This window comes from Eptatretus burgeri, chromosome 16, assembly GCF_056783735.1.
Source record: "Eptatretus burgeri isolate ZD-2024b chromosome 16, Ebu_testis_v1, whole genome shotgun sequence".
In the NCBI taxonomy this organism is placed as follows: domain Eukaryota; kingdom Metazoa; phylum Chordata; class Myxini; order Myxiniformes; family Myxinidae; genus Eptatretus; species Eptatretus burgeri.
Genome location: NC_140976.1, coordinates 25,096,145 through 25,120,227, shown reverse-complemented (window position 1 = coordinate 25,120,227; position 24,083 = coordinate 25,096,145). Strand labels below are relative to the sequence as shown.

At 42.6% G+C, this 24,083-nt stretch overlaps 1 protein-coding gene across 1 annotated transcript; it reads left to right on the top strand.

Annotated features, from left to right (window-relative positions):
- Window positions 1-830: 830 nt before the first annotated feature.
- Window positions 831-24,083, top strand: LOC147010728 (transmembrane protein 120A-like). Its single transcript, XM_085859574.1, has 12 exons — window positions 831-1,032; window positions 4,028-4,146; window positions 4,376-4,492; window positions 4,930-4,989; window positions 5,226-5,321; window positions 10,603-10,692; window positions 13,195-13,260; window positions 13,633-13,694; window positions 14,174-14,266; window positions 15,269-15,333; window positions 15,458-15,526; window positions 21,251-24,083. Exons 1-12 carry the CDS (start codon window positions 880-882, stop codon window positions 21,365-21,367), a joined length of 1,107 nt encoding a protein of 368 aa, XP_085715700.1. The 5' UTR covers window positions 831-879; the 3' UTR covers window positions 21,368-24,083.

Below are 24,083 nucleotides of genomic sequence, written 5' to 3'. Positions count from 1 at the left end.
TATTTTTTTAAGATGAGATCCTGTTCTCGGTGGTGTAGTTGTTATTGTGAAGGTAATGTTGAGGTAATATTTATTTTTTAAGATGAGATCCTGTTCTAGGCGGTGTAGTTGTTGTTGTGAAGGTAATGTTGAGGAATTTTTTTTTTTTAGATGAGATCCTGTTCTTGGCGGTGTAGTTGTTGTTGTGAAGGTTATGTTGAGGTAATATTTATTTTTTTATCGCAAAAAGACTTTAATTTGATATATTTAAGAAGCGAATGTAAGAAGAATTCTCCGTTCGCTTCTCGGCTTTGCCTATTCCATATTATGATAGGCTCCCAGTGTGCCAAATTTGGTGCTTTCCTCACAAAATGCACAATTGTTATGCTATATATAGCTAAGTTTCCCCACTAATGTCCAACATCCAAGCAACAGTGCCAGTCATATAACTGAACGCGTATTATCCGAGTAAAATTGACAACGTATGAAACACGTTAAGTCTCAAACCGTAAGTATAAACCAAGTAACACTGTCTTATACAAATATAATTACATCAAAGATTCGAGTTAAAAACGGTAAAGAATTAAAATTAAATGCTACCTCAAAAATATAAAATATATAATATTTGATTATAATATTTTAAAATTATTCATGAATTGAAACATTTCTTATTAGTTATTTATTATTATTATGATTGGAATTTAAGTACTATACAGTATTGAATTTGACACCATATATCGTACCCCCCTGCTTTGATGCTTCGTACCCCCGGTTAAGAACCACTGGTTTTGGCGACCTACGTGATTACGTCATCACGGCGTCTGAGGGTCGTGACGTCACGACGTGGTGCCCAACCTCTGTGTTTTGGCGCTCGTGGCCGGAAAAGGCGTGGCAGCTGCTATGTGGAGGTCTCATCCGCCAGCGAGCCGGGATTCGGCTTCTGGGGACTGTCGAGGCGTTTGCAAGGCTGCGATCGCTCCCGTCGGCAAGATGGCGCTCAATGGCTGCCTGATGCGGTGGCAAGAGCTGGAAGAGGAGTACAAGGGACTGCAGGTGAGTGTCACGTGATCACTCAGGGTCTTGTCATGTGTTGAGGTGTTGAAGTACGATCACCATTGTTAAAAACGCGGTTGCTTTGTTTTCCGTTGCTCGCTTTTCTGCCCTTTCCCATCGTTTTACTGTCCGTGTCATCCTCACATTATTTATTTATTTACCATTCCTTTGGTGCGTTGCTTGTTAAAGGGGGTCGCTGGGGGTCGCTGCTCGTGCTCCGTACCAGACCTGTGTTAAATACCCGACTTTCTTTGTATTTGTTGCCTATTATCCAATCACGCCACGTGACACACGGACATACTGATGAACTTTCACCACTTTCGGGCAGTCTTTGGCTGACCGTCCATTTTATTTTGGGTGACCTTCATCGCCTCTAATTTCCTTCGCGACGTCACGTCGTCGCCAGGGCTGTGTTCAGTTACCAAATAGCGAGCGAGCGCTTGCCAAGCCGGGCGTTCCTTAGCAACGGTTTCCAATGGCGTGCTTGCTTGAGTGCTTTAAGCCGCTTAAGCGCTGTATAAGAAACTTGGTGACTGGAACACACACCCAAGGTCTCTCTTGGCCGTCCAACCATGCATGACGCTCTTCTGGGTCAGGCGGTCGGGTGCCCGGCATGTTGCTCTCATCGGTGGATCTTGATCCGCACGTATCACGTGACCTTTTCATCTCTTTGATGTGTTTTTTTTTTGCTCCTCAACCTCTTCCTTATCAGCTTGCTCTCTCGAGAGGTGTATTGGTAACGGCCCTACCATTTGTAATCGGTCAGACGATATATTTACTCATAAAATCCCTTGAGAGCTTTATATTATATTATATATATATATATATATATATATGTTGGCAGAGTATCTGCCTTATGGGCGATCTTGTTCCAAGCATGCAACACCTACTGACGCATACCTTTATTTGGGCGGTGTATAGGCAACTGATAGCTCTGCATGCATGAGGCAAAGACATACCGACTGCTTATAATTCAAAACTCCTCATTGCACTGGAAATGGTGGAGACTTGTAATACCCTCCCCCACCTGGAGGTGGCGGTCCACGATTCACATTTACATAGAGAATTTGCATAACCAACCCCCCCCCTCCCTCAAGACCACTGGCGACAAAGATAAAAACACCCCAATACACTAATTGGTGTCGTGTTGATGTGATGCAGCAAATCTGGATGTGATCGACCCACAACTGTACAAAGAGTAGCGTGACGAACAAACGAACACCGGTCGGTGAATTATAATAATGATAAGGGAAGAAAGGGGGAAGTGATTGTGAAATTATATTCCTGGTGTTGGCTTGATGGTTCGGGTGGTGGGCTTGGGATCCTTGGATCCTGAGTTCAAATCCCTCTTGGCTGTTGAATTAATACCAGGTGGGGTTGACTCTGCCTGTCATCCTTCTGAGGTCGGCAAAATGAGTGCCAGCTTGCTGGTATCCTGCTTCGGAGTGGCGACCCGTCCACGATTTTGTCCGATAGCCAAGGAGACTGCTTCGGCAGCACCAACGCTCTGCACAGAGTATGGTCCCAATGGATGGATGGATTGTGAATTTGACGTTCCGTCTTGATTTATTTTTAACATTGTTCTTAACAAACAGGGACAGGAACAACACAGGCATGATAGGTCAAATGGCCTTCTCATACACCAAAGTTTCCTGTGTATCTTTGTGTAATGTTGTTAAGAACGGGAAGGAATGGGGAAGGGAGGACAAAGAGCAGAGAGTTGGGGTGTGGGTGCATAGAGTTGGAGGAGGGAGATTAAGACGATGGGAAGGGGGGGAGAGGATCGAGAAATTTGGGTTGGAAAGGGAGAGATTGAGGACTTGGGGTTGGAAGGGGGTTGAAATGAAGAAGAAAAGGGGAGGGGATGACAGAGTTGGGTTGGGGGAGAGAGGGGACAGAGATGGGTTTGAGGCTTTTGAGGAGTTGAGGATATTGGGTTGGGAGGGAGATTGAGGATTTGAAGAAAGGGGGAGGGGAGCACAGTTTGGGGGTGGGCAGAGGGAGGACAGTGTTGGGAGGGGTGTTGAGAACAGCTGGAGAGCTGAAGTCACATTTTACATGATGCAGCATTTCCATGGGTCCCAAGTGGTCCCCGTTGGGCCTTTTGGTCCGTTATGTATTTTGGATTCTCGAGGTATTTTACCCTCACATCTTTCCACTTCTCACCATGCGCTCTCAAGGTATTTTGTGTCATTGTGGTATTTTAGGTCCTTTTGGATCTCCTGGGTCTTTTGGGTCCTCGGAGTCTTTTGGGTCCTCGGAGTCTTTTGGGTCTTTTGGGTCCTCTGGGTACTTTAGGTTGTGTTTCAGGTCAGCTGTCCTCCCAATGGGTGAAGAGCAGATTATACACACGAACTTGTACATACATTACATTACATAATACATACATACTCACATACTTGCTCCGTTATATGTTGATGAACTTTGATTCAGGTGGAAGCCATGAGGTCTATCAAAGCCTTCACTAGTGTTTTAAATTTTTGGTTTTGTCTGTGCTCAACATTACGCAATGCCGCAGCACATGCCAGTTAAAAAAAATATTTGGAATGGCTCACCGGTTCGAACCACTGATGTCCTCCACTGACGGCGGACACGCTCACCATTACTTCACCGAGTATCCACTTTTCGATTAGTTTTCTAAATTTGACTGTCATAGTTATTCGGCCGTTTTGTTGGGTTTAGATATGGATATAATGAGCCTCCTCGTAACGAACAAGATGAATATATTACTCGGATGTTCCTGCAGCGCATCGTGACTGCACCACCACTATCCAAAATTGACGCACCACGACGTCATTGGTCTTTCAAACGTGACCTAAGGTCAAAAAAAAAGGATGTGTCTTCGGGTTCAACTTGATATGTGACGTCCAACTGTCATATTAGTGAAAGTACAATCTATCTGATCCTGTATTTTTATTGTGTGCATTCCACTGGTTTCACATCACACACGTGAGTGACCTTTCCTTTCCTCTGCTTTACCCTACTTTACCTTCAGGAGGCCCACCGGCAGTACAAGCAAAAGCTCCAAGAAGTGACGGAACTCCAGACATCCTGTTCAGCATCGATTAGATGCCAGAAACAGAAGCTTCAGGAGCTGTTGGTGCATCTCCGCCGGTAAGAAGATTTGGAGGGGGGTGGTAACAGGGTGAAGGTCTGTAGGTAGAAGGATTGCGATGGTTCAGGGATGCCAAGGCATTGGGAAGGCGCGGTTCGAGGGGAAAACAAAAATTGACATCCATATGACAGATGAGCCAAGATGAGTGGGATGTGTTATCTCGATGTATTTGATTATCTTGTTGGGAATATGCCTGGTTGCTCCCAACATGCTCTAAATACTTTGCAGGTATCAAACTAAGGCATCGGCTGAGGAGCTGGACACTGTCAAAGCCCTGCAGCAGAGCATTAAGGAGAGGCAGGCGGTGTTTTTCGACATGGATGCCTTTTTACCCCAAAAGAACAGGTGCGACTCAGTTCCGTATAGCAACATCTGCCGATCACAACTTTCGGAATTCGAACTGGCAACATCCCGATTGTCCGCCCCGTTTATAGTAAGCGTGCGCGTACTGACCTTGCATGCCCTGTGATAGACTAATTGCTCGCAGGGCCTTGAGCTGTTGCGTGAGGATAATTGCCGTGTGCATTGTAAGCTGCCAAGGTTCTAATTGTTATCACCAGAACAGACCCAGTGGTGTCGTTACTATGCTGATGTGTTTATCCTTGCATCACCGACTTTTATCGTCGTCAACGTGAGATTGATAGGGTTTCTCTTGCTTGTTTTCGCTGCGTACAGAAATGTGCCACGAAGGATAGAATCTGTGCCTTGTCAGATCCAACTATATAATTGCTTTTTAAGATCCAATTCTGATGGCCTGCTCCCACCCCACCGCCACCATCCAGCTTGTACCTCAGCTTGGTTCTCGGAAGTATCAATGTGACGCTGCTCAGCAGACAGGCGAAGTGAGTGTTGCTTTTGGTAATTACTTTGAAACCACCTTATCTTCGGTGTTTGTCACCGTTATGCACGATGTCCTCGCCTTTACTGTTGTCTTAATTGACGTCCGATTTCCAGAAAGCTTTCCCTTGTTGGACCTGGAGTATTTATTGTTGTTTTTATGATGACCAGATTTTGCTTTACCTTTCATTTCCCCCTTTTTCTTTTTTGAAGATTGTGTAAGTTTTGTTTGCTTTTCCAGGTTTGCCTACAAAGATGAATATGAGAAATTCAAGCTGTACCTGACGATCATCCTCATTGTGACATCTTTCGCGTGCTCCTTCCTTGTCAGTTACAGGTTTGTTAGGCTAATGCCGTGCAGCCGGCCCTTGTGTTTGATAAGTGCCTTGGCTTAAATGATGGGATCGTACAGAAGTAGTGCACTTACCTTCGAGCTAATTGGTCTGGGTTTGATTCCTGACTATAGACTCGGATTGGTGTTTTGCAGGCAGGGTGTTGCATCACAAAGCTGTCCCTTTGGATGGATATTAAGCCAGGTATCCCATCTATTGGCATCAGTCGGTGGACTTTAAGATCCCACAGAGTCTTTTGCGAAGAGTGGACGAGTTATTGCCGGCATCCTGGACAAATTACAAATTCCTGCCCTGACTACCACAGCGAAGGCAAAGGCAAACTACCCAGTGTAATCCTTGCTGTGAGACTGCTCTTGCAGCATCAAACCTGCCTTTGGGCAGAACACCATGGAGAGGTGCCTTTCACAGTTTGTCGTTTGTGAGACATCTTGAAGCGGAACCCAAACGCAAATTAATTTTTTTTCTGAAAACCATTGATAATTATCATTAATCGTGGTGTAATGTGAAGGGTTTAAAAAAATAGAATATATATATATATTTTTTTTACCAATCATAAAGTGTTGAAAAAAGCCCTAACGTGTCGATTTAGGCCAGTGACGTCGCACTCAGAACCAACCTTGATCCAAATGGAAACTTTCATCAAGAAACAGTGTATTTCGAGCTCGGATTCCGATACTGATTCCACCATCATAAGCAACTCCGATGGTTCTCAGTGTGTTGAAACTGATCAGTTGGATTTTGAAGAAACTATTGAAGACAAAATTAGTGATGGGAACGCTTTTAGGGGGAATCGTGGAGCCTTATCGTTTTGAGTGTTATATTATGTGAGCGATTCAGACGAAGATGGCGACAATGGACGTATTTGTGAAGATGAAAACGCCGGTCGCATGTTCACTACAGATTGGTGTGTTGTGTTTTTTATTTATTTTTTTTTTCTGTTCATTTGATGGTTTATAATGGATTTTGTATTGATTGATTAAACCAGTTGTGTTACTCCAGCAGAAATACCCGTCATCACCCGACAGCCAACACCACCCATGCAAATTCAGACACCACCGACGGAATCGGCAACGAATGCTTTGTCCCAATGTCGCAGGCTGACCAGCTGTTCTGTATGTTACGGGTTCGTCCCGTTTCATACTTTCCTGGGATGCCGTGTGTCTGTGGTCATGTCCCACCGTCGTGTTCGTGCTGTGTTGTGCCGTTTCGATGTCCAGCCCCCGTCGAGAGGGGATTGGTGATTGGGGAGGAGGGGCCGACGCTGAAAGTTTTTCTTCCAAAGTCCAATCCCCTCTGAGGAGTAAATGATGCACACATACATACTTTCTCTTGACTATAAATAGATGGTGGTTCATTTGGCTTGCAGAAATTTGTGTTGATTATTGATAATTATTTTTAGTCGCTTTGTGGTAACTGCCAGGCAATGGCAACAGGAAGAGAAAAGTACATGTGCTGGTAGTTAGGTAGAGATGGTCTTAGTTTTGAGTGATGGCTGTTTCTTCCACTTATTCCTGAGGGTGGCATCCTCTCTCAATTGTGACAGATAACCACAAGATCGAGCCGTCTCTGTTTCATAACAGTGCTCCTTAAAATGTTCTGAGCACAAAAGTGAACATTTTGGCGGCCCGATCCTCGCTCGGCTATTTTGGACAAACTTATGGTCTTTCAGCCATTGTTGTAGCATGAAGCCATCTCGGTTTGTATTTCTATGCATCGACTCAGCATATTTGTGGAAAATCGAAATTATTGGTGGGTTAAGTTGAATCGTATGGCAGTCGACTTCGAAGTGTGACGTCACGGCTAAGCGTGATGTAGACGAAGAAGAAGATTTCGATTTTTAATCGCAAAATTACTTGCTTTATAAATTGCGAATCAGAAAAAGACACATCATATCTATGTTATGGGGTATCAAGGGATAGATGAGCATCAAGGTGGTCTGAGCATTTGGGTTCCCCTTTTCAGGTAATGTCACTTTGTACGAGGTACCATTCTAAACTGATAACAAGAACACAACAAAATATATTTATAGAGTTGGTTATCATTAACCCTGTGAATTCCAATCCAGACCAGAACATCAAACACTTTACGATAATTTGTTTCTCTTCCCTATAGAGGGATTTTGGCCATGCTTCCTATTTCACAGATAGCATTTTCCTTCCCACCCGAAGTTGCTCGAAAGGCAGTAAGTCAACCAAAATGTGTCGACTCATGTTGCATGTAGATCGACATCGAGACTGGCTCCATTTCTCAAATATTCGAATACTGGCTATTATTACTGCTAAGGACCATTAACTTTCTCAATGGAATGTTGAAAGAGGTATGGTAACTGCAGTGGGAAAACTAGAACGGCACTCAGTAAAGAGAATACTTTTGCCAGGCTGAATAGTTTACGTTTTGTATCCCACTGATAGGCCGGATCTGGATCCAGACCTGAAACAAAATCGAATCTGCTTGTTCTTGTCATCTAGCCAACTCATCCACCTTGTTTCTTCAGAATCCATCCACAGATGTTTGAATTATCATGTGATATTGTTACGGGGCCAGGTATCGGTGGCGAGCACAACCGCTAGAAGGAGCAGTAGAGTCGGCTCCACCGAACACACCGGAATTGAGGTCGTGCTTTTTGGATAAGTCCGAAAGGCACGGGTCCCTTACTGGACCATGAATCGCCAATAATTCGACCGCATGGGGTAGGGTCGATTGCCAAACTTCAATATACCTAATTACCCACGCGGACAAAGCTACCGGGGAATTCACACCCTCGACGGACCTCGAGTGGAAAGAGCCGTTACTGAGCCCGAACCGTGTGTAACCCGAGCGGAGATCACCGAGGCCCGTCGGACCAAATGAACAATTTACGGCCTCGCTATTTCTCAACACACACCGCGCCAACCCAATGAAAAACACAGAAACGAGCGACAACATTTAACAAAAGGGATATTTATTTATAATGGGGAAGGGGAGCACGCAAGAAGGCAGAATTAACCGAATACTGAAGGAATAGCAATTTATGTACAAGCACTTATGCAGTTCTACTTAATAGACTGGCGGCACAAAACACACCACACACACACACACACACACACACACACACACACACACACACACACACACACACACACACACACACACACACACACACACACACACGTACACCCAAAAGAAACGGACCCGTCAGGTCTTTATTGGAGGTCAGAGCCTATTCTCGGACCTCTCCGCCTCGTGTGCTCTTCGATGATCCGGTGTGGCAGGACTCGAACCCACCACGCAATGCCGCTCCAAGCCCAGGCAGGCAATCCTCGTGGGACAGGCTCGTAGGCACACAGGCCACCAGAGAAGATGCTCTGTTGGCGGGACCCCAGGAAGGCGACGACTGGCTTCAGAAGACCACCAGACAATTCTCAACTCTTTGACGACCAGAAGACAATTCCTCCGACAACAACTCTCGTTTTGGCCCACCCGCGCTTCTCTTATCCCACGCTCACACTCCCTCATTGGCCAGATAGAACACTCTATGCCCATATTTGGAGCCAAGCCAGAACGAAATGCTTGTGCCCATATTTTGGGCTAAGCCAGAGCGAACCGCTTGTGCCCATATTTGGGGCGAAGCCAGCACACCAACGTCCAGAGAAACCCCACCTAGCACACTGGACTCCGCCCACGTACATGCTGACAAGCACGCGTGCAATGGTGCCGGTGGATGATGGTGGAAGGAAGCGAGGGCAGGTGTCGTTGTTGTGGTTGTTCGTCATTTAAATCCTAACTTTCAAAATAACTCACAGCGCACATACAATTAATCATCCATTAAACATAGGACGGGACCCTAACTAGAAACACATACTTACCAATATAACTGATCTATAGGACCTGGCTGCTGTGTGCAGTAAGCTTCCAAATCCGCAACAATGTATCGTTTGTGGCCCCATCTCTCCGTGGTGAAGAATCACTTGAAAATTAAAATAAATTCTTGTTTCCGGATCTGGATCTTCACCAAAATCAAATCAATTCTTCCTTGTCACACACCTGACCTGTCCACCAAGTTTCGTACAAATCTGTCCAAAACTTTTTTGAAATATCGTGTTTTACACCGTTTTTCGCCCGATCACTCAATGGTAAAGAATCACTTTAAAAATTATTGGGTCAGGATCCGGATCTTCACCATATCTAATAATTTCGTCCTTGTCACACACCCAACCTGTCCACCAAATTTTGTCCGAATCCATCCACAACTTTTTGAGATATCCTATTCACAGACAAACACACAGGGATGAAACCATAATCTTTGCCCACCTTCGGTGGCAGAGTTAATGAGGTCATGTGGTGTTTATGCTGTGAGCCCTCTAACGCTGACACAGACCAACGACGGTCGTTGTAAAGACTATTTTTCTTTATTTTTGCTGATTTTAATTGGATTGGAACCCACATCCACTCAGACGCCGTTCCTCCCTACTACACCACCATGAACAAAATGTTTGAGTTGAAAGCTAAGACCTCTAATAGCTGATGGACAAAGACATGCGCTGAGTGCGGACGTGATAGCCTGAAGACAAGCGCAGTCGTCTTTGGCATTTTGGGCCAGGATATGAGCTCTCCAGCCAGGGTTCAAATCTTGGCCCATGTGTAAACTGTCACCCTGGCATAGCAATGTGTCAATCAATGCATGGAATGTTAATGTGGAGGACTTGTCTGCCAGCACTAGTTATTGGTGGGCATTAAAGATGCCACAGTTTCTTTTGTGAAGGGTTGGTGAGTTATTGCTATCGTGCTGAACAAATTTCAAATTCCTCCCCGAATCACCTTTAGTTAAACGTCAAGCCGAGCCAGCCGGCTCATGAAAGACTGAGGTCAAATATGCTCTCCCACTGACCCTACAAGGTGGGAATAATTGAAGCCATTAATGCGGTGGTGGCAGTGGTGGTGTATGGGGTGGAGGACAGACAAATGCATGGACTAAAGTGTAAGTGAAGACGATAAATTTTGAGAGTAAACATGTAATTGCTGAATCATCTTCTCGTTTTCCAAAAAATGTCTTTCGGAAGCTTTGGAAATTACCGAAACATTTGGAAGTAAAATGTGATGCGCTCAATTTTCCGCAAATCTGCCTCTCCAAGTGTGGTAGTGTTTAGGAGGTTGCGATTTGCTGATCAATGCTTGGGATGATTTCTTTAAGGCAGGATGAGGTTGCAGAGCCCTTGTGGTAGTAGTTTTCCACTGTATTTTTTTTTTTCCCCCACTGTGGTTGTTGATGAAATTGGTTGTGTGCAGGGTGACGGATGAAATTTTCAACTTTCTGCTCGTTTGGTACTACTGTACCCTCACAATCCGTGAGAGTATCCTAATCAGCAATGGCTCACGGTAGGCCATTTTACCTCCCTTCCCCTTTTACTTAAGCCTTGCCAATTCTGGAAACATCCCCCACACCCCATTCCCCTTTCTCAGTTTTTCTGCGATGTTTATTTTGATTTCCTTCTTCTTGCTGCCTTCTAACGTTTCTCACCCTCTCTACCAAATATGTTTATCTACCCCAAGCTGCAATGGGTCATTCTCACATAACTGACAGAATCAGGAGGTGGTAACATGAGAAAATTCTTTGAACAAGATTAAAATTTTCAGGTCCGAATGTGGCAAATGGGACGTAGTTTCAGGTGTATTTGATGAAAGCAGCGCTGAATTACCTCTCATTTAGTTACCTCTCATTTCGCCGATTTTTCACCACGGTTTCAGTGCTTTATGACCGTCGAGTCATTACCGTTAACGGAAATGAAAGGGCTTGTATATCCAACAATGATGTTTTCAAGAGACGTCAAAGATGCCAAGAATATTCTATCTCCATAATGTTTATTGAGAAACATGAAAAAGTTATCAATAAGAAATCGGTGTGCAATGAACAATTGGTCAGCGCTGGTGCCTGATTGATTAAACCAGAGAGTTGGTGTCAAAGCCACCCAATGCTCGCCTGGTTATACATTTATCGTTTTTAAAGACTCGTCTAATAATTAATATATATTTTTTTTATAAAGCATTGCAGTGAAGTCTGATCCAAATAATTTTAAAGCAATATATGTATTTGTATATCGTAATCAGTAACAAGACCGCAAGTGAGTACAATATACGCCCGAACAAGAAGGTATATACAGAATTGTGCTACTACATGGAAAACAGCATCCTGGTTGCCATGGCAACCACTTTAGATGACTAACGTATTTCACGACACCGTCTCCACAGTCTGTACCGATGTACCAAATATGAACCGTGAAAGTTTAAAACTTTGGGAGTTAGAGTGCAGACAGGAACGGACGGATGGACGGCCGGTATCACATAATACGCCTCGATATATATATATATATATATATATATATATATATATATATATATATATATATATATATATATATATATATATATATATATATATATATATATATATATATATATATATATATATATATATATATATATATCGGGCGTATAAAAAAGTGTGGTAGATAAAAACATTAATAAATAAAAAATAACTTGCACCAAAAACTTTAACATTTTCACGCTCACGCCGAGGGTACCACTATAGCTCTCTGTTCTTCGAACAGGCGAGATAAAAATGAGAAACGCACAATATGTTGAACCACTAAGTATGGGTCGATAGTATTAACAACAAATATCTTGAGTTCACAGTTACATACTGCAAATCAGATATGATAGGAACTGAGTGACGGATTTGTACATGATGTAGGCGCTGGGGCTGGGCCAAATATGGAGTTCCTCACCTGCAAAAAATATAATTGGATAGCCAGCAATACAATCTGGAGCCATTTCCGACATTTAAAGCGTATCGATGAAAGAAGACGATTTGTAGAGTACAGAAGCGCGCCCCCTTGAATCCTCAAACTGAAACGGTGCCCTGGTGCGATTGAGAAGTTTTGAATGATATATCACAATGTTTGATGAGAAATCGTGGACATAAAGTGCAAAAATCATGAACTGTGACACAAATAATCATTACCGTAATGAAACTAAAACGTTACGGTAATGGTGTTGTGGAAATGACGAAATCAACATACAACGCCTCGTTGTGGCCAGACCGGGAAGCAGACACACCGTGAGTTGTCAAAAACTTTAGCATATAAAAGCATTCTCCGCATTGGTGTATACAATATCTGTTGAAATTCATATGGATGGTCAATCGGGCATGTACGGTAATGACCTTTGAATAAGCATACGGACTCACCTTGCCAACTTTTGAGGAGTTTTTGCACCCAAACTGCACCGACCAAACTTGAAAAATAATTCTAAAATGGCGGTACAAGAACCGTTCTAACATAACCTCTCAGTTCTAACATTCACTGGTAGGGCGTTTTCGTTACGATAATGACGAAATTGAGTGACGGGCACAAAATCCACTGTATTGCAAAACTTGTCCAGTTTCGGCGGTATTTAGACTCTAATCCGGAAGATATTGAATTAAGAAGGAACCCGACATGAATACTCGTAAAATTCGGAGAATTTATTGACGCTTTTTTTTGGGACATGAACATGGTACTGTGGGTATTATGACTGCAAAAATTGCTTCAGACTGAGAGAACAAACTCATTTTTTTCCTATTTATTGTAATTTTATGGTCTCAAACGACGGGATTATTTGAATGCTACCCAGGGCAAAGATATATGGTCCATAACTTTGCCGAAAATGCCTGAAATTTCATGAAATGAGGCCACTTGAAGAAGACATGTGACATCAATCTGTCAATTATGTGAGAATGACCCCAATACAACCTGCATGGCCAAGAGGCTCAATGGAAAATATGCATCTGTCTGTGCCGCCTTCTGGTCGACCATTTATAGTTTTGCTTTCTCTGTGCTTCAGGATAAAAGGCTGGTGGGTAACGCATCACTATGTCTCAACATTTCTCTCTGGAGTCATGCTGACGTGGTAAGAGTTATCAGCATGTGGGATGGGTCAAGGGTGAAATGGAGGCAGTGTGTTGGGAGGGATTAAACAATAAATTGCCAGAAAAGCTGTGCGAGCTTTTGCCAGCCAAGCACTGGGTAAAGGGCAAGCATGATAGCTTGTCCATGGGATGATGTAGGGTGGTGCGACATCCCTGAGCCGCCATATCGGCGTGACCTTGTCTGCCAGGATGAGTTGCCACTTGCTGCATTATGCATTGTGTGTGAAATTTGCTTGTTTTTGATTGTGAGCTCAGATTTAAACTCGATGCCAATAGCGTGCTTGTTACCGGGTTCTGTTTACACAATGCCCTTGATCCTCTACAATTTCTTTCTGCCTGCTTCTCTTCTGCAGGCCAGACGGAGAAATGTACCAGATATTCCGCAGTCAGTTTCTTTACTTTTCTTTGTACCAAAGTGAGTTGAGGATTGGGATTCTTTTTCTCATTTCATTACCTCTGTCATCTAAGGTGGACCGAGGTTATGTTTTGACCCCTGTGTGTTTATCTTTCTGTGGATGGATTTGGTGGAAAGAGGTTGGGTTTGTGACGAGGACAAGTGATTAGATTTTGGTGAAGATCTGGAACCGGATCAGGATACTATAACCTTGAAAGTGACTTCACCATTGAGAGATGGGGCCAAAAACTATATATCGCGTGATATCTAAAAACAATTATAGACGGATTCAGATGAAAATTGGTGGACAGGTTGGGAGTGTGACAAGAAATAATTAATTCAGTTTTGGTGAAGATCCGGATCCGGATCCGAGAATTTTTACAGCCTTGTGGAGGTCTGCGCTCTCCCGAGTGCCGTTCCAGTTTCCAGTGTGATCGTTTTTAACAGAGAAGATAATATACGCATTGCTGACATGTGTTTCCACTTTGTGTTCACAACAGGCTTTGTGCAATTTCTACAATATTACTACCAGAGCGGCTGCCTGTACCGGTTGAGGGCCCTCGGGGAAAGGCACAATATGGATCTCACTGTTGGTCTGTTGTTTCTTTATCTTCTCCTTTAACGTGTTCTCCCCCCCCCCCCCGTGGTCTTCACTGCCTCATGCTTATCACATCCCTCCGTGCTCCTTGCTGCTTCGTCAGGTTCCTCGCCATTAACTCCTCGCTGCCCTCCTTGTCCCTGTTTTGTTGCACTCTTCGCTACCTCCTCCCCACCCCCAGTTCTGCCACGTTGCTCGCTTCACCTCACTCCCAGTTTTAGCCACTCCTCGCCCCCAATCCCTGGTTCTGGCATGCTCCTCGCTATCCCACCCCCCCAGTTCTGGCATGCTCCTCACTATCCCACCCCCCCCCCAGTACTGGCGTGCTCCTCACTACCCAACTCGCCCCCTCCCCAGTTTTGGCTTGCTCCTCACCCCCCCCACCTTTTCTCTGATATTTTCACCACTGCTGTTCAATTTCGCCGTAGCCTTCTGATGCCCACCTCACATGCTTAAAATTTAGATCGCACCGAGTTGTATAAACCTGGTGTTGGCTTTGTGGTGAGGGTAGCTGACTTGGGATCTTAGGAAACTGGGTTTGAGCCCCGTTGGCCACTGAATTAACACCAGATGGGGTTGACTCAGCCTGTCAATCTTCTGAGGTTAGTGAAACGAGTACCAGTGTACTTGCTGGTAAAGGGGCACAGCATCAGCAGCAGAGTCACGCTTCCAAGAAATGATAGCTACCCAGCAGCCAAGCTGCCTTACCCAAGAACAGAACAGAACAGAACAGAACAGAACAGAACAGAACAGAACCAAGTAGTCTAGAAAAGCTATAGTTTGTAAAACAAGTTTTGCAGTTGCTGTAGAATCCACTCGTCCCCAAGGGAATGGCAGCACAATGTTTGTCCTTGACCTCAAGTTGTAGTCCAATACTCTGGCTTTACTCAACTGGACAGTAGTTCGTAACCTGTATGCATGCTGAAAGCAGTCCTGATATCATCGAGTTATTCCCACACTATGTTCATCTCGTGTTTTCCCCTTGATATGTTCGAAGAGGGTTTCCAGTCATGGATGTGGCGAGGACTCACTTTTCTGCTACCCTTCATCTTTGCCGACCATGTGAGATTCGTTGTTTCTCAACATTGCATTGAGTGAGAACATCTTGTGTTTCAAGTTGTGCAAGAAATGCAATGATTGTCAAAGCATACATGCACGTTCGTTTGTGTGTGCACGTGTTTGTCAGTTCTGGCAGTTGCATAATGCCATTACGCTCTTCAAGCTTGCAAGGCACCCTCTCTGCAAGGAATGGCAGGTAAGGGCCACCCTCAATATGATAACCACCACCACCACCACCATTTCTATCCATCCTTGGTGGGATAAATGAAGGTGGGATGGGCAGCTTTTGTGATTTTTTTTATGTTTTGTAAGATAAATGTGGGTACTTGTTTATTTGCTCTGCATGGTCTTCACATAGGTAAGACCTCTTATTGAACACACCTACTTGGGCACCAGCATAGTGGTGTGGCTTGGAAGTAGAGAACGCTTGCTTTTGTTGCATGACGAGTGAGTGACTTTGGGCATTTGATATACAGTATAATGTATGTGGTGCCATGCACTACCATAAGTAGTCATTGGCTGTTTGCTTAGTTCTATTTTTATTTTCACTCACTTAAATAGTTCAAAATTATTTGGAATCCTCATTAAAATGACTATTTAATCAGCTGTTTGGGGTGTAATAGTAGTCAAATGTACGATGTAATACCGAGTCATCAAAACTACCAAACTGTGTTCTGCAAGGTTATTTGATTCTCAGGAAAGCAATGGGATCGTTTCTTTTCACACCTTGAGCTGACCACCGGCCAGTTCAGTCAAGGTAAGGACTGTTCCAGAGGTTCTGTGCAAGAGCCGTGCAAGGTTAAGTACGGGGCTGTGCTGTCCTCGCAGGTTGGTATCGTATAACGATTTGCAGGATATAATGTTATCTTGGTTAATAAATAAATTTAAAAAACTCCAAAATTGGCCTCCATACAATGTGACTTTCCAAATGATGTAATCCACCCCAGATTGCTCAGCGCACATGTGTTGAAATCCCCAGCAACAAAGTAAATTGGGGCATCCTAGATGTGTATCTTGCCTCTCGGACAAGTATCGTTGAATGAAATGACTAAAAAACAAACTTTTAAAGAAGCCGAAAGTACTTGTAAGTGTACCTGCGAGAAAGGGGTGTTCTTCTGCAGCACAACACAATTGAAGAACTTCCTGATAAACTTGTCCAGAGTTATGTTGCTGTCCATATTACAAAATCTACCACTGATGTATGCCCATGAAAGGTCGAAGGTTCGTTGATGTGCTTTATTCACACCGATGGGAAGCTCGTATCTCGGGCTTGTCGAAGGTCATAAGTTTAAAATATTTACTCTTAATCATCTTTGGGAGGAGGAGGTTGTGTGAACTGTGAGTGTCATTGTAAATATTTGTTTTGTTTGCTTCAGGGGCCACAAGATAAATTATACGAGAACTGATAACCACAGCTGCCGTGAGATAATTGTATTAACAAGAAATAGTAAGAACCCAACTCCCCTTCCATGGCTATTTCCGTGAGTCCGATTTGCATTCGGGAACAGAACAATTATGGTTAACTATCTTTAAATTGCCACTTTCACTTGAATGCAGAAAATTATGTTGGACTATTTGAATCACGGATTCCGTGCTAGTAACGGAAGGTTAAAAGTGCCATCGAGCAGAACCGGGTCACTGTATACACTCACACGAATGAATGCTAAATGAGGTGTTTTGCACATGCACTGTCATTTTGAAAGTCCCGTATTGACTAATGATTGAAAAGGCATTTGAATGCTTCTAAATCGAAGGTTATTCCTTGTTTGAGGTAATTTAAAGCATGCCAGACTTCCAGTAACTTTAATTAGGACTCAAATTTGGTCGATTGAGGACACCTCCAGGGAGAGGGGACATTAATTTCAAGTGCCATGACCAGCGACCTGGTTTCCCTGTTGATGCGCTTAAGGTGCTTTCTCATGGTATTGGCATCATTTTCTACACAGGGGTTTTGCTGTTGTGAAATTGATTCGAATAGAAGTTGCGTACTTGTAAATATACCAATAAACTCGACCATTTTACATGAATCTTGGTGTGTGAATGTCCGATAGGATCAGAAGACGCCTTTTTTGTTGTTTTTCTCCTTTTATGCAAGGGTCTCAGCTCAGGCAGAATCTGAACAAAAAAGGGCAACATGTTGACAAACTACCAAAGAGTATGCTCGGGGATGGACATGCACAGCGAGGCAAAGCATGGCATAAAAAACATAAAAACAAAGCATAAAAACAAGTTAGAATGGCCCAGAGAGGAGCAGGATGGGAAATAATCCACATGTGTGGATGTGAATGGGTGAGAGCATGAGGTAATGATGGGCAGTGCATTTTAAAAACTGAAGAGAGGACAGGATTATGAAAACAGGGAGATGACACTAGGTTCGGTGGAATAAAGGAACGAATGAATACAGGTGGGCAACCAGCCCGGACTTGGTAGGATGAGCAGATGAAGGGTTCTGGGAACATGTGTGATTTGGGTTGGTTCCTGACCAGAGCACCCTCCCCCTCCCCAGACTGGGTGACAGATGAATTCCCATAATGTGTGACTCAAAACTCCATATATATATATATATATATATATATATATATATATATATATATATATATATATATATATATATATATATATATATATATATATATATATATATATAAAACCGGGCGTCGTGGCGTGCGCCTGTAATCCGGCTACTCGGAGGCTTGGGTTGGAGGATCGCTTGAGGACGGGAGCTCTGCGCTGGGCCGCATGAGAGTGTGTAGGGCAGCCCGGAATCATGGCGAAACCCAATCCTTATCCCTGTGTCGTAAAAGGCGACCAGGGTTGCGTCAGGAAGGGCATCCGGCGTAAAACCTGTGCCAAATCAGTATGCGGATCATAACGGATGATCCGCTGTGGCGACCCCTAACGGGAGCAGCCGAAAGACAAACAACAACATATCTATATATATATATATATATATATATATATATATATATATATATATATATATATATATATATATATATATATATATATATATATATATATATATATATACACACACACACACACAATCTCCGCTGTAGTATGGGGGAAGTCTTGTATTGATGTTGTCTGGTTTGTTTCTCCAATTGGTACCCCCAATTTTTCATGGTACTGGACACCGATAAGGTACTAAACCACCATTTGCCCCCCCCCCCTCCTTCACTGCCAACTAAAGTTTATTTATTTGTTTCTTTTCTTCACGAGCTGTATCTCGGAGTTGGCTGGGACTTTCAAAATAAAATTTTGCATCAATAATGGGAAAATTATGCAGGGTTGACAGTTTTTTGTTTTTTTGACGTAATGTTTAAGGTCATGATCTAATTATGGACATTTTTCACCAAAACTCTACGAAGGTATTCCGATGGGAACAAATTGCCTTTGAGATAGCCTTGATCAAGCTGCATTTGCACTTAATTTTCATCATACCACTCCAGGTTAAAAGTCAAAGTCTTACACCCCAAGGACTACAAATCCACCATGTATGTTTTCTCCCTTTTTTAGATTTTTTGTCTGACAATTTCCGAACCATCTCAGATGTGGCTGCGACTTTCGGAAAGAACGTTTGCATCAATAATAGGAATAAAAAGTAGGTCGGGTTGACCTAATTTTAAGGTCATGACCCAATTGTAGATTTTTACATGCTTCACCATAAACTGACAGTTTTGTCTGATCAGACCAAAGTTTCCCTCTCTCAGGCTTGGAGCAAGATGCATTTAACATTAATTTACATCATACCCCTCTGGGTTAGACGTCAAGGTAAAATGGTGGTCTGAGGAAAAAGAAAAAAAAGTTTGTCATCGCTCAATTTTTCCAATGCGGAATCTCAAAACCCCTTTGGCCTTCCAAGATGTTCTTGCATTATAAGAGTACAGTCATGGTCAAAAATATTGACACCCTTGCACTTTTTTCAAATAATGCACCATTTCTTCCAGAAAATTGTTGAAATTTAAAAAAAAATTGGTTACCACAAATGTATTTCTTTGGTTGGCAGTGGAACAAAACCAAAAAAAAGCTGAAAAAATTACGAAATCTGAGCTTATTCCACACAGAAATCCTAAAATGGCCCGGATAATATTATTGGCACCTTTTAGAAGTTATTAGATTTCAAGCAGGTGATTCTCCTTTACTTTGAAATTGAACCCACCTGTGATGAGTTGCAGGTGCCTGCGTTATAAAAATCACTCCAACCAGTTTGACTCGAGAAAAGGAGTCATTCTGCTGTTTTTTGACACTGCATGTACCACAATAAGCATGGAGAAACGAAAGAAAACCAGAGAATTGTCTGAGGAGGTCAGACACAAGATTGTAGCCAAGCATGGACAATCTCAAGGCTACAAGTACGTCTACAGCGACCTTGATGTTACTGTGTCCACTGTACGCCATGTTATTAAGAAGTTTAACACCCATGGCACTGTAGCCAACCTTCCTGGATGTGGCCGCAAGAGAACATTTGATCGAAGATTGCAGCGAAGGATTTTTTGAATGGTGGAGAAAGCACATCGATCAACTGCCAAACAGATTCAAGCTGACCTTCAGGCACAAGGTGCAATAGTTTCAACTCGCACCATCCATTGCCAACTCGATGAAAGGGGGTTCTATAGTAGGAGACCCAGGAGGACCCCACTGCTGAGAGAGAGAGACAAAAGAAAAGAAAGCCTGACTGGAGTTTGCCAAAACACACCTGAACAAGCCAAAATCCTTCTGGGAGAATGTCCTGTAGACAGATGGGACCAAATTAGAGCTTTTTGGTAAAGCACATCATCTTCATGTTCACAGAAAACAAAATGAAGCCTTCAAAGAAAATAACACCTTCCCTAGTCAAACATGGAGGAGGTTCAGTGATATTTTGGGGTTGCTGTCCTGCCTCTGGCACTGGGTGCCTTGAATGTGTGCATTGCATCATGAAATCAGGAGATTACTAATGCATTTTGGAGTGCAATGTTCAACACAGTGTCAGAAAGCTGGGTCTCCATCGAAGGTCATGAGTCTTGCAACAGGACAATGACCCCAAACACACTTCAAAAAGCACCCAAGAATGGTTCAAGACCACTGGACTGTTCTGAAATGGCCAGCAATGAATCCAGATCTAAATCCCATTGAACACCTGTGGGGAGATCTGAACACAACAGTTGGGAGAAGGCACCATTGAAATCTGGGAGAACTGGAGAAGTTTGAACAAGAAGAGTGGGTCAAACTACCAGTAGAGGATTGTAGGAAGCTCATTCATGGTTCTCGGAAGCGCATGACTGCAGTTATTTTGTCCAAAGGCTGTGATACCAAATATTAAGTCGAAGTGTTTATTATTTTGTCAATGCCATTTCTTTTTATTTTCTGATACAAAAGGATATATCAAGTTCTGAATTAAAAACAAAGGTTCTGTAATATTAACGGTGAAATAAAGAATTGTTGACACCAAATACCTTTGTCAATTTCAATTTTTTAGAGAAAATTGTGAGTTATTTGAAAATGCAAGGGTGCCAATATTTTTGGCCACAACTGTACCTGCATTGAAGTTGTGCATCTGATATTTGATTCATGTCCTTGACTCACCTTTTTCAGATTGTAACCTAATTAACAAAAAACAACTTTTTGATCATAACTTCAATAATTTTGCTCCGATTTTTATGGATAGTATGTACGGGGACACATTTTCTTAATTTACATTCTATCCCCAAATGTTCAAGGTCGTATGGCGGTCTGAAAAGAATATGGCCATCATTGGATTGCAGGCACCTGGGGGGAGGCTTACCCATGGCCATTGCTTTGTGATCGTAGATATGTAGTTTTTGTTTGGAATGTTAATGCACTGTATGTGCAGAATATTCAATATTACCTTACCATTACATTGTGAGATTGCTTTAGGAGCTGCTTTGAGCCATACGGTGCCTTGTGGTGTGTGCAGGTCTTCGTCTTGGCTGTTACTTTCCTCGTGCTCTTTCTGGGTAATATCCTTACTACGCTGAGGGTTGTGCAACAGAAGGTGCAGAGAAAAACAGAGAGCAAATCGAAGATTCGGTGATTGCACGAAACCCATCTCCAAATCGTTGCGGGGTGTGGGAGTGCATGGTGGTAGTGTCTCTCTCTGACCAGAAATTTGTGATGGACAGGTCAAGATGCTGTATATTTTGAAGGTCAGATCTTGTATTTAAAACAAAAACCAAAAAAAAATGCTGCTGCCCTTTTTGTCTGCACCAGGTTGTGCTGTAGATCAGGAAGTGCATTGAGTTCTGTTGTCATTTTCACTTCCCTTTTTGAGTTGATCAGGAAAAGGTAAAAAAAAATTTATAGTCTCATCACAAAACTACTGTGTAAACGATACTTTCAGTAAAATAAATATTCAAACGAAACCGATTTGTTTGTTTTGGTGAACATGATTCAGAAAGAATGTACTGGCACAGAAAACGTTGTTTTGACATTTGTAAATTGAACCCAAACAGTTTGTACAGACTTTGTTTTGCAATCAGTTTTACACCATTGACATGCAACACCTTGGACAGGATAATTTCCTGGAGGCTCTTATTGGGTTTTGGGGAGACAGTCGCATTTGAAGCAGGATTTTTGTGTGTAAAGTAAAATGAGCAAATTTCCCTGTCTGACATCAAAATATTCCAATCACTTTGACCCAAGCATATTGCGTTGCCATTATCAAACGCATGCCCCATCATCGCTGTGACCGCACGCGGTATTTAACAAGGAAGCTTTTCACAACAATAATCCCAAATCCTTTAAATAACTTATTTAAGCAAGACAAGCTCTCCAAATTAAATCATAATAAAGCTAATTGAGCTGCTTGTGATGCTGGGATCCCAGATTCAAATTCAACAAATTGATTTGTACAATGTATTCTGATATCATTTATACAATGTTATTTACATAAAGTACATGTCTTCTGTGCTTGTTGTCCATGTGAAATGTACAAGCTGTTCCATGAGCCTAGGATCACTAGAGAGTTAATAGAACACAATACCCCACGCAGACTTAAGAAAAATTACATGGGAAGGATCTTTTCAACTTTTGCTTTGCATTTCTGAGCATGATCTATATTAGCTTTGTTTGTGAACGTTGAATAACGCAACCGTACGAAGCCTTTGGGTCAAATGGAACAGTTCAGAACTGAACCTTCTGCCAACTCTTCTGGGAGAAAAAGATCCACAAAAACAGATCTATTGGACAAAGTTAGCCCTGTGATTGCATTGCTTGGCACTGCCATTTAAAAAAATTGTTTTTAAAGATTATCTGGAATTGGAATTCCAGGTAAAGTATTGTCATCATGCACCACCATCATTCCGTCTCCTCTTTCGACTTCTCCGGCCAAACCACTGAGCCGATCCAGCTGAAATTTGGCAACAACATTCCGCTCCTGACTGGTAACAGTGATTGCAAAGCTCGTTCCGGTCACGTGACTTTAAGTATGTCAAAATGACACAATTGGTAAATTCCTTCAAAAATATTCTCCAGATCCACCAGTCAGAATGTTACCAAATTTGGGTTGCAACATAAGGCCAGGGTAGGGATGTTAAATTGCAGAGGTCATGCCGATCAAATGATCGGAAGTGCTTCAAAATGGCAGACTTCTAAAATTTTTGGGAAAATTGCATAAATTCCTTCACAAATCTTCTTCTCCAGACCCACCAGTCAAAATGCTATGATATTTGGGTTTCAACTTTAGGCCAGGGCCCCGATAAGCTCCAAGTCCAGTGGTCCTATTTTTGTGTGAATCTCGCTGTTACTCGGCCCTCCGAGCGCATGGCAAATTTGATTGGTCGAGACGGTGTAAAATTTGTCGAAGGGCTGCTAAACTGAGGGTTCTTTTGAAGTGCAAACAAGGCAATTTGTGTTCTGCAGTGTTCAAATATATAATTCAATTGAAATAAAATAAGTTTTAAAGGCTGGAGGAAAACTTTTTTTTAACCCCATTGCATCGGAAGTTTACCGCCTTTGATGCACACTTGCATACCACCTTATTTAACACGTTAAATTATTTATTCGTGCCTGTTGTAAGTGTCCTTTATGACGTCTGTAAAACAGTAAGTTTCCTGTTTGGAATAATTTTCAGTTATATTTGACTGACTGACCCAATTGCTGTACCACAAGTGTGCGTGCACGCCCAGGACGAGGCGCCATACAATTTGCCAAATTTCAGAGCCAAAGTACTTCTAAGCTGCAGGTTCATGTCCTACTGTATTCAAAATCGAAAATGAAATTGAAATCAAGGTGTTCCTCAATCATAAACAAACGTGTATTAGACAGACAAAGTGAACCGATTGCTTTAATACCGCTTTGCGCTACGTGCGCAGGGTAAAAATTGTTTAATCCATTGCTTGTGCACAGTGCGTCAAGTCTGCGTTGCCCTCATTGGTTTATGCAGAGAATATGGGAGCGCAACCAACTCGATCTACAGCTCAGCTGGATTTAATGAGGCTGGGTTGAGTATCTGAGAGTATTTTATCCTTTCCTCACCTCTTTGCACTGTTCCACAGTACCTAAACCATGGTTCCGGCTAATAATTGCATATAGTATTGTTTATGGTGTAAATGACTTTTTAAAATGGACATTAAAGTTAAATGTTGTAAAAGTTAGTTCAGGAACGCTTCCTTTTTGCTACATTTGTGCACTCTTGAAAATTGCTTGTATTGTTTGGTTTGATCACTTGTAATATTTGGTCCATCTATTTTTCATCAAGTTGGCATTTATTCATCTTTTACCTCCTTTGAATATTGTTAGTTTTTTTTTTT